The sequence below is a fragment of the Cucurbita pepo genome, unplaced genomic scaffold (genome assembly GCF_002806865.2).
Source record: "Cucurbita pepo subsp. pepo cultivar mu-cu-16 unplaced genomic scaffold, ASM280686v2 Cp4.1_scaffold000434, whole genome shotgun sequence".
Taxonomy (NCBI): Eukaryota; Viridiplantae; Streptophyta; class Magnoliopsida; order Cucurbitales; family Cucurbitaceae; genus Cucurbita; species Cucurbita pepo.
Window position 1 is genome coordinate 16,636 of NW_019646665.1, and position 10,916 is coordinate 27,551.

The 10,916-nt window shown below is 34.7% G+C and overlaps 2 protein-coding genes across 4 annotated transcripts in view; one reads left to right on the forward strand and one right to left on the reverse strand.

The window, feature by feature from the left end:
- Positions 1-4,540, forward strand: part of LOC111785287 (WAT1-related protein At1g25270-like) — an 8,817-nt gene extending 4,277 nt beyond the window's left edge. The window contains exons 2-8 of the mRNA XM_023665696.1: positions 1,706-1,867; positions 1,961-2,023; positions 2,139-2,255; positions 3,463-3,718; positions 3,887-4,045; positions 4,139-4,290; positions 4,372-4,540. Of these exons, the coding sequence (XP_023521464.1) occupies positions 1,722-1,867; positions 1,961-2,023; positions 2,139-2,255; positions 3,463-3,718; positions 3,887-4,045; positions 4,139-4,290; positions 4,372-4,540 (1,062 nt within the window). The 5' untranslated portion in view covers positions 1,706-1,721. The remainder of the gene's footprint in view (positions 1-1,705; positions 1,868-1,960; positions 2,024-2,138; positions 2,256-3,462; positions 3,719-3,886; positions 4,046-4,138; positions 4,291-4,371) is intronic.
- Positions 4,541-4,839: 299 nt separating this feature from the next.
- LOC111785288 (nuclear pore complex protein NUP160-like) lies at positions 4,840-9,867 on the reverse strand. 3 transcript variants are annotated; one of them, XR_002813652.1, is made up of 11 exons: positions 9,757-9,867; positions 9,317-9,635; positions 8,987-9,115; positions 8,714-8,822; positions 8,555-8,626; positions 8,290-8,425; positions 7,588-7,695; positions 6,288-6,428; positions 5,603-5,776; positions 5,347-5,517; positions 4,840-5,225 (listed from the first exon to the last, which is right to left on the reverse strand). XR_002813652.1 is itself a non-coding variant. In XM_023665697.1 (10 exons), exons 1-10 carry the CDS (start codon positions 9,850-9,852, stop codon positions 5,476-5,478), a joined length of 1,341 nt encoding a protein of 446 aa, XP_023521465.1. In that variant the 5' UTR covers positions 9,853-9,867; the 3' UTR covers positions 5,284-5,475. The 3 variants fall into 3 exon arrangements, 1 of the variants encoding a protein (XP_023521465.1); XR_002813651.1 differs by having other exon boundaries at positions 8,714-8,837; XM_023665697.1 differs by lacking the exon at positions 4,840-5,225 and having other exon boundaries at positions 5,284-5,517; positions 8,714-8,837.
- Positions 9,868-10,916: the final 1,049 nt, after the last annotated feature.

Genomic DNA, 10,916 nt, shown 5'->3' on the forward strand with positions numbered 1-10,916 from the left:
GAAGAAGAAAAAGAGGAGAAAGTGGAAGAGAATACCTGGATGGAGAGGTTGTAGCCATGGGAAGCAAATGAAAATGCAGAGATTTGAGCAGAAGAGAGAAATGAGTGAGGGAGCAGAGTTGGTCGGTGTATCGAAGAAGATGACGCAGGTCGCGGAAGAGTTGTTGACACACTATACGCTACTAGGGCTGCCCCAGGCCCAACTTCGTTCAATGTGTGAATTTCCCTATTTCTCCCTCCTCGTTTTCGCTTATATACCCTTGAACCGAGGTTAACCTCGTAAAACTAAATACCTTCCTTCCTCCCCCGCTGTTCCCATTTTATTAGGCTGATTTTATTTTTTATTTTTGAAACCTAAAATCCCATTTTTAATTTTTTTTTTTTTAAATCTTTTATCTATGTTTTTTTTCCAGCAGATTCCCGTAGATCTTGAAGGAGAACCTGGCCGTAATATCTTGTATAAATGCATTATGAAAATTATTGCTAATAGGTCAAAAATGTGGTTCGTGTACCTCATCAGTTGGTTTTTGTATCGGATGGGAGTATGTGGATAACTTTCTATCGTGTCAGAAGCTGGTCAGGGGCTATCATCTAAACACGAGAAAAGCTCAACTTATATTAAAACTTGACTTGCATGAGACATAACCCTCGAAGGAGCCATTCACAAAGACGCCCCTGTCAGAGTCAAGTATGCAAATCATCATATGACTAATCAAATGAAATTCAGTGACTTTTTATCGTGTCAAAAGCTGGTCAGGGGCTATCATTTGTACACGAGGAAAGCTCAACTTATATTAAAACTTGAATTGCATGAGACATAACCCTCGAAGGAGCCATTCACAAAGATGCCCCTGTCAGAGTCAAGTATGCAAATCATCATATGACTAATCAAATGAAATTAAGTGACTTTCTATCGTGTCAAAAGCTGGTCAGGGGCTATCATCTGAACACGAGAAAAGCTCAACTTATATTAAAACTTGACTTGCATGAGACATAACCCTCGAAGGAGCCATTCACAAAAACGCCCCTGTCAGAGTCAAGTATGCAAATTATCATATGACTAATCAAATGAAATTCAGTGACTTTCTATCGTGTCAAAAGCTGGTCAGGGGCTATCATCTGAAGACGAGAAAAGCTCAACTTATATTAAAACTTGACTTGCATGAGACATAACCCTCTAAGGAGCCAATCACATAGACGCCCCTATCAGAATCAAATATGTAAATCATCATATGACTAATCAAACGAAATTGAGGGACTTTAGTGATTAATTATCCACAACACACAACATCTAACGTTCCTACGAAAACATTTTTCAGCAATCACTTCTCAAAGTGATCATTAGTGATTGGTTACCTTAAACATATCGAATCCGTACTGACCAACTTGTTCGAGAAATCTCGTTACAAACCTAAGTACAATGGACTAAGTTATTAGTGGTATGAAAGTGACATCTATTTAGGCCTTGAACATGGAGGAAAGGCAGGGAAAATGGGCACAGCTTGAACACTTTACATGTCAGCCATTGGAAAAGCAGTGATATCACACATTTTTTTGGGGGTGTGTTCAATGTTTGTGGTTCCATTCTTGGTCAATAAATACTCTCCCACACAACAGGGGTTTGCACATAATACCATAATAATGGAGTCAGGGGTTGGATCATCAGGCACCACAATATGCACCAATGGCACCTTCCATGCCACTGCCAAACCCGCCCTTCTGATGCTTCTGGTTCAGTCGGTGTTCGCAGGAGTCAACGTTCTCTACAAATTGGCTGTCAACGATGGAATGAATTTGATGATCATGATCGCTTTTCGTTTCGTGTTCGCTTCCCTTTTCATGCTTCCCCTTGCCTTCTTTCTCGAAAGGTTTTTTCTTTTCGTCTACATTGAGTTTTCCCTTTAAAATAAGGAGAGATTTTCGTATCATTATGTATCCATTCTAATTTAAATTTTTAACAGGAATAAACGGCCGAAGATGACATGCTCCATACTCTTCTATGGATTTCTTTGTGGATTATTTGGGTACGTAAGCTAAATTAATAAAAAACACTCGTTACAATTAGTTTTACATGCAAATATTTTTATTAGAATGTGTACGGGAACAGAAATGAATAAGAAGTGCAATTTATTTGGACAGAGGGACGTTGAGTCAAAACTTATACGTACAGAGTTTGGCAATGACGTCAGCAACATTTGTTTCGGCCATGCAGAATCTCTCTCCGGCTATTACCTTCCTTCTCGCCCTCCCCTTCGGGTAACAATATCCACATCTCTTATACCAAACATAAACAAATAAACTTAAATTTTTGTTGTTTAGTTTGAGTTAGGAGTATACACGAGTTAGAGTTGAATTCAGTTGGTCATTCGAATCAATTAAACAGAGTTCATTATTCAATCCAATCAATCGCCACATTGTTTGTTTATTTTAGAAACTTTTAATTATTGACCTTAATAACTAAAATTTTATCGAACTTCATATTTGAATATTCAAAAGTTTGGAATATTCGAGATATTATGTCATTTGAACACTCTTAGGTGAAGGTGAAAGTTAAAGAAATAAACCCTAACAAATAACATATGTTAAATTTTACTTCGGATCGAGTTGAACCGAACCAAAAACCCTAACTCGCTAACCAAACCCAAACCCGACTCAGAAAAGAAAAAAAAGTCAACTCAACTTTTAAAATTTAGATTAGATAGTTCGAGTCGTTTAGATTATTGGGTCATTTGAGTTGTATATTTAATCGTTCCTAAACACTAAAACAACTACTATCAAAATTTCTTATTGTATTTTATATCAAAATTTCATAAATGTACACTTTTTTTTTTTTAAATTTTTTTTTCTTATTGTATTTTTTTTTTTCATAAATTTACAAAATTAGTTATGATAATTTAGAATTAAAATTTATAAATGAAAAAGAAAAAAAAAAGATTTATGAGCATGTCACAATCACTTTATTTTAAAAGGAAATTAAATTAAAAAGGATGACCATATGTTTACTTGGAAGTCCTTCTACTTTGGGGTAACCCATCAAAAACCCTCTTTTGGAAAAATCAGACAAAAACTTCAATTTGATTACGAGTGATGTAAAATCGAAGAACCTTTTAGCGTAGTAACTCAATTCAACTTTGAATATTGGAAAAAGAGAAGATAAAAAAAGTAGCTTTAGATACACGAGGTGTTTGATTTACAGTCGAGATGGCTGTCTAAAAGTAATGGACACTCGAGAATAAGATGTCAAAATATAAAATAATATTATGTTTGATTATAATGGTGATAAATTTCTTAAAATTGTAAGGATTTTAAACATAAATTTGTTGCAATACTATTAAACTTATATTTTTTTATTGCAATTTAGTAATTTTATTTTGAGATAAGATGAAAATTCAAACTATTTTAACAATTAATTAATTAATTAATTAATTAAGGTTATGAGGTTAAGGTGTACGGACATGTGTAGGATGGAAAAGTTGGAGATGAGGAGCAAGGAAGGGGTGGCCAAGGTGGCAGGAACGTTGGTGGGGATTGGTGGGGCCATGTTTCTTACTTTCTACAAAGGCATCCAGATCAGCATTTGGTCAACCCACGTGGACCTTCTCCGTGGAGGACACTTGGCACATCTTCCTCAAAATCCTCACCACTCCCACAATTTTGTGCTTGGAAGTCTGCTGGCTCTCGCCAGCTGCCTCTCTTACTCTTTCTGGCTCATCCTTCAGGTTACCATTGTTGATGCTTCTTTATTCTATAGTGTTGTTTATAATATGAACCAAAAATTATAAGACATAAAATATTAACCTAAATGGAGAAAGATATACTTAGATTTTCGAGACGTAGTCGACTACTATTGAATAGATCTTATATGTAAGATTTGATTTTGGTGGCAGACAAAAATGACGAAAATATATCCATGTCAATACTCGAGCACGGCGTTGATGTGTATGATGGGAGCAATTCAGGGGTTGGCAATATCAATTTGTGTGGAGAGGGATTGGAAGCAATGGAAATTGGGTTGGAATATCAGGCTTCTCACCGTCGCATTTGCCGTAAATTATTTATTTTTAAGCTTTTTAAACTTTTAGATATGATCCTTTGGTTCACTTAATAATACGACATACATATAATGGATTTGGATGCAGGGGATTGTGGCGTCGGGAGCCATGGTGACGCTGATGGCGTGGTGCGTACGTATGAGAGGGCCATTGTATGTGTCTAGTTTCAGCCCTCTTATGCTTCTCCTGGTAGCTATTGCTGGATCCCTATGCCTCCAAGAAAGCTTGCACCTTGGCAGGTACCTTCAAAATTTTACAATTTAATCATTTAGTCTTCTAAATACAACAATTATTAACGAAAATTTTGTTGAGCTTTGTAGTGTGATTGGAGCAGTGCTGATTGTGTGTGGTTTATACATGGTGTTGTGGGGCAAAAGCAGAGAGATGAACAACATACTTCCATTGAAAGACGTTGAGGTTACCACTCCAAAGCCTCAAAATGAAAGTCAATTTTATGATATCAAGAACAACACAAGCATTACCACTTGAGTAAAGTTTTAATATATCATATACTATCATGTTTGAAGTTTTTATGCTTTAAGGTTCTATCTTTTTTGAAGATTCTCTATTTTGATCACTAGAAACTTGTTTTAGTATAAGCTGTTCATGTATATGTGTTGCTAGCCACACATATCAAGTTTAATATAAAGTTTGGAAACAAAGATCACAGTTAGTTTAGTTAGTTTACATGATGACATCTGATCAAAACTTCTTTATGTCAAAATGAAGATATCGGTTAATCTCATTGACTAAAGTATTCCTATGGCCATTGAAGGTTGAGCCGGCTGTAATGAGCATGATACCAAACATCCAAAATGTTAGAATACTCTACATTTTTCTGCATAAAGCACTTGACAAAATCATGATCTAAAACGTCATTTAAGGTGCCGTTCTGCCAAGTTTGCTACACGAACTCGAGCATATAGCCCATTTACATGCTTTTTCGTATCGCTGGTGGGAGCTTGATGAAATTTCTAGTCTATGATTACATCATTAAAATGTTGTAAACAAATGAAAACATCAAATATTCAAGGCTACAAAAGTGACCGTTACCCAACGGCAGCTCCCAATCTGGGGTATATCCATGGCATCTCTGGATGCTTGGTTGTCTGATTCACCAATCTTAGGAGCATTCTTGAACAGAAGATGGTGTGTCATCGACATAGATAATTGACTGACAAGACACCACAGCAGAGAAGGTTGAGAAAACAAAAAGGGACAATAAATAAATAAAGTAAATTTATATAGAAAAGTGAGATTCTTTCGGATGAGAAGAAAGTTGACGTGTAAAATACCAGATCTTCAAATAGTTCAGCAAAGAAGCATAAAACAGGTCCTAAGCTTACAAACTTGCTCCTTTGAACGAGTAAAAGTGAGGATCCTGTCTGGCATCATAGAAACGGCACGAAGTAGTCCAGAGTATATTAAGCGATGGTAGATATAACATCATCTGCATCGACTTTAAGCTGAAAGGAATTTTTTATAAAAATGTCAGGCATATTGACAAGAGGGTTGTACTAGCAACGAGACAATCATTAAAACATAACATACCAGCTTCAGATGATTCATCAAAGCACCATGCAGTAGGTTTCTCAGCTTCTCACAAGCATCTACCATGTGACCTGAGCGGATCAATTCATCTATTTTGCACCATAAGTTCTGAACGGCATTGTAGGGGAAACAAACAGAGGATGGTCTTTTTCTGTTAATTATGTCTGTGGGTGGCTGCAGAAAGTTGGAATAAGTTTCAGTATGTGGCCCAGAAAATCTAAAATTCAGTAGAAAATGTTCAAAATTGAAGAGAGATTTCATTTACGTACCATCACAATTTATAAACTTAGTTCGTGTTGGCTAATTGTTAAAATCATGCATTTTCTTTTTTAGTTTTGGAGAGAGATTTTTCTTATTCCTGAAAATGACCCAATAATGGGTACATATAATACAAGAGAAATTCCAACTAAGGAAATTAATTATAAAAGGAAAATATATCTAAAAAATAATTAAGAGATAAATGTACAAATCAACATAAGTGTTTCACGCAAGGTACATCGTTAAACAACTGTTCTTTGATGAGTTTTATCAAAGAATATTTCTCAACATGGAGCTCAAATAATAAGTGAAAGAGATTTCGTTAGCTCAATGGGACTTTCAATCATGCGGATAGATAAAAGAGATTCAATTTGTCAACTAAGTGATCAATAGAATTTCAAGATATAAAAGCCAATACATAATTTACCATTGATGCAAATGATTCCATGCATTCAAGCAACAGATGTGTAGCCTCTGTATATCGCCCATAATCAACATATAAACGGAACAAGGATGCTGGATTTGCTTCTTCACAAGTCATCCCCCATGTCTTTGCCCTTCGACCATCCTGTCATATATTTGTTGGATGAATTGTAGTACATCGGTATAGAAATTAAAATATCATATCCGGGTAAACTACTGAAAAATTATATCCAGAGCAAAATTGCATATGGTAGGTTAAACAATGAGACTAGAAGAAGCGCAATCATAGTCTACTAGCTACAGAATTGTCCATCACAATATACAATTGATATAAATGAGCATTCTTTCACTTCACAGAGAGAACTACGCCGATTCGTTTCCATATCAGAACCCCATAATAAGAGGAGTTTTGCTATGTAGTTCCACGTTTCATCCATGCAAGGAAAGCATTTCAAAATGAGGCTACAGAGAAGTCGTCACGTACAGATATGCAAACAAAATAGGGAGTAGTAACGACATGAATTTCTCATAAATTCACTTGACTTTGGAAAGAAATAAAATTATTGTATATGTTCTAACTGATAAATCAAATACAACATTTTTTTTTTATAGAGAAGAAAGACCATCAACCAATAAGAAAAATAAATATTACAAATATAAAAACTAAATATCGCGTAATACACATCTATCTAATAGTACGAAAATCTCATGTTTGCAACCTTCCATTTGTTGTCTTTGTTAGAACTTAGGGAATCTCTCAAATCATATTTTCTTTGACTGCTTTTTTTTCTCAAGCTTGTAGGTACAAATTGTTCTCAGTTTTCAACTTGTGGTGGGTTTTCTCTTCAACAATGGCTAAAAAAAACATGCAGATTTTTTTTGGGTACATGTTCTTACTTTTATACACATGAAGATTATAATTAGTAAAAGGGTATTTACATCTATGCCAATACAGAGCATGAAAAGAAAATCAAATACATAAAATTCTTCCAATTTTTTACAAGTTTCTCTATCCCATCGTTTTGACAGTCTCTCTCTCTACATGATATTAATTTGAATTGGAATGTTTTCATATTTCCTTTGGGTCAGTTTTTGTCTTCTTTTGCTTTGCAATCAACTTCTCTTTTTGTTTCTCTCGGAGTTATTTTTTAGTATTAGTCTCTTTTTGTACGTTAATCTTTCTCTAACGAGTACCCCAATTATCTCCTAGTGATTTCAATACCAAGATGATAAAAGAAAACGCTAAAATTTCATCCAGTCAAAATGAATTAAATATAAAATCACTGACAAAAATAGGTAAAAACCTTAAACATCAGAACCAGCCAAAGAGGCAATTCCATCTGAGATTCCGTTCGAAGAAGTGTTTCAGCAACAATAATAGGCAATCTAGCGTTGAAACCTTTATATTTTTCCTGCAAATTGAAGATATGAATTATTAAGATAGAGAAAATAATAAGTATAAATGCAGAGAAGAAAAAAATGACAAAACAGAAGCAGGAACAATAAACAACATGAATTGTACAAGAAAAAATAAAACGATTCCAGCATCTGCTGCTTAGTTTCCTTAATAAGCGACTGAATAAACTTTAGACCTTTAGTCTTTACCAAAAAAGAGTATATATATACATATAGTGAAAATGCATGAATAAATTGTTTGAGCTGTTAATGAACCTGTATATCTAGTGTTAATCTCTTCCTTCTTTCTTTTCCTTTATAGCTAATAATCTATTCTACTTCGCTCTTGCGAAATAGAATAACAACTTGCTGGTAAAAGATTTCCTCCTAATTTACTATCTAAACATCATTTTCCTGTCTTGTAAAATTCAAAGTTGCAATTGAATCATACACCAAGGACCTTTTTTTTTTAAAAAAAAAACACGAAACAGTGTATATACCAGGCCAAATATTACCCTGAAGACCAATTAAGATTTAAAAAAAAAATCAGATGACAGAAGTATCAGGGAATATCTTAAGCTGCATTCATGACATAATATGAAGGTACGTACAAGATAAAGTTCCAGAGTCTCCCAATGGCCATTTCCACTGAGATGCTGACTACTAGGAAGCACATCAAGTGAACCATGAACGTCATTTTGCCCATTTGGGGATACCAATAGAAGACTACTTATTCTGGGATCATTCCTGAAGTCACACAAAAGCCCAAAATGAATTGGATACAAGTTAAGAATTAAGTTTCTTACTTGTGGAACTAACAAGCAATAGGAAACATTAACTGAAACGATTTGACTCATAAAATGACGTTTGGCTTACCGAACCCCAGATGAACTTAATCTACTAGGACAGCATTTCAATGCCATGGCAGAGAAAACTCTTTCCAACTCCCTGAGTCAACAAAGTTCAAGATTTGCAATTCTCAGCAGAATCAATAGATTTATGTTGTAATGCAATTAGAGCATAAAAGATCAATACCTCTTTAATGCTGAATCTCTCCACAATTTTATAACAACAATAAATGCCATATCATAAAAATTGTTCTGGACCAGAAGATCAACCAACTCTGAAGGGGCCTCATGAATCCCTGACAAACGGCAGTCTGCAAAACATTTAAGTAAATGCAATCTACAAATAGGTGCTTTAGTATATTAGATAGATTTAAAAGCTAAAGTTTCTAAACGAAGTTTTTATAATAATTTCTCATCCTGCTTCAAGGAAAGCATAAAACAGAATAATACATATCCTTACCAGTGAATGGCCATTTGATATTTGCTAATGAAAGGAGATACTCTGATGAGGCTAGCACAAATTCATTTTCCAGTTGCTTCATATCAATATAAGAATTCCGCTTCTGAGGCTTCGTGTCATCTCTGGCAACTATTCCAAAAAAAAGAAGCCATATTTTCAAACAAAACAGAAAAACAGAATGAATGGATAACTAGATAAATATTTTCAATTGACACAGTGAAAAATAAATACCATTCAGATCCAGAAAAAAGAAAGAGAAAATTAGAAAATCGGGAAATGGAAAAATGCACTAGGGAAATAAAAGAATTCATCAAGTAAAGCATTACTTACACTGTTCATCAACAGTTCTTTTAGCTTTCTTACTTGGGTACTGCTTACTCTGGATGGCATCTCTTTCAACCGGGGGTTCAATCCACGCAAAATTAGGATGAACAAGATGCAACGCATTGATAGCAGCAGAAAGGCCATTCAATCGTTCAAGCAGCAACGAGGAACTTAACTGGTTATCTCCTAGAGTTCCTTCCATTCTCAAACGAGCTGAATAAAGGTACATATAACTTGCTGCTTTTTGCCAATTATGTCGGCATATTTCAAAAGCATACAGTAACTTATACAAGCTTGGCTTTGATAAGAGATCAGAACGTTCAGCCTGCATTGTGATAAAGAAACCCTAGACATGAGTTGACAAGAAATAAAGCAACTTACTCAAGCTAATAAGATAAATAACATTGGCGACGAACATGCAAACTTCAAGCTTTACAGCTAAATACCTTCCATACAAGCTCCTGCTCTACCTTCTCTGCTAATCCAATGAATGGTAATTCACCACAACAAAGAATCTGTACAATTAACATAAAGAGATTCATTTACGCAGAGAAGAATGAAGGAAAATTTCTCGTTACTTCAGGAACATAATAGAAGATAACTATAACTATTGAACTACTAGTTAGTAAATATTAAAGAAAGTATAAAAGATTGAAAGAGAATTATAGAAACTAATAAATACCAAAAAGAAAACACTAAAACAGCAGAAAACATTGTCATTTGGAGGANCTAAAACAGCAGAAAACATTGTCATTTGGAGGAAATAGAGATCGTGTTCTTTATAGTCAATATCCATGGTGGACCATTGGGTTACTATAGAACAATTTATGTTATTTGAAGGCTGCACATGGACATACCATATGATAATTTGTACTTGAATCACAATCATATGAAGATTAAGTGTTTCTTAGATGCTGATCGGACAAGATCCAAGGTAAACAAAAGACCCACATCAAGATACCTTATCTTTGTTGGAGTTAATTTAGTTTCATGGAAGAGCAAGAATCAAATTGTGATCCCACCATCAAGTGCCAAATTAGAATACAACTCTATAGCACAATCTGTATGTGAAATAATGTGGGTGCCATAGCCTCTTAACTAACGCTTCAGTTTTGTAGTTCCAACTAACCTGAGGTGTAAAAACGAGCTTGCCCTTCATATTACATCCAATCGAATATTTTATGAACAAACTAAACATATTAAAATTGATTATCACGTTCATGAGAAAATATAAGGTCTGGTATCTGCCAAATATGTGAGACTGAAGAGCAATGGGGGATATTTTATGAAAGCTTAAAATAAAGTTCAAATAGATTAACTACGTAACAAGTTGAGCTGATGAACATATATGCTTCAATGTGAGGGGGGAGTATTGAAGCAGTCAGCAGATCTTCCATACAATATTTCTTCCAAACCCGAACCATTCCGACGAGGGAGAAAATCTTAAACCACTAACATAAACACCTATTCAAACATTTATCAGATGTAAAACTGCACACCTAACAGGAAGAGATAATCCATTCACACTGTCACCAAAAGTTCTACATGGGCAAGAATAAGGAGCAACAAAACCATGTGTGTTTCTAAAGAAGAGAACATATTTTTT

Bases quoted from the DNA above. Each gene is read 5' to 3' on its own strand.
- LOC111785288 (XM_023665697.1), bottom strand. From the start codon at position 9,852: ATGAATCTCTTTATGTTAATTGTACAGATTCTTTGTTGTGGTGAATTA. The intron at 9,636-9,756 runs GTATTTAGCTGT...ATCACAATGCAG, and splicing joins AGCAGGAGCTTGTATGGAAG to GCTGAACGTTCTGATCTCTT. The intron at 8,426-8,554 runs GTAAGCCAAACG...GTGTGACTTCAG, and splicing joins TTAAGTTCATCTGGGGTTCG to GAATGATCCCAGAATAAGTA.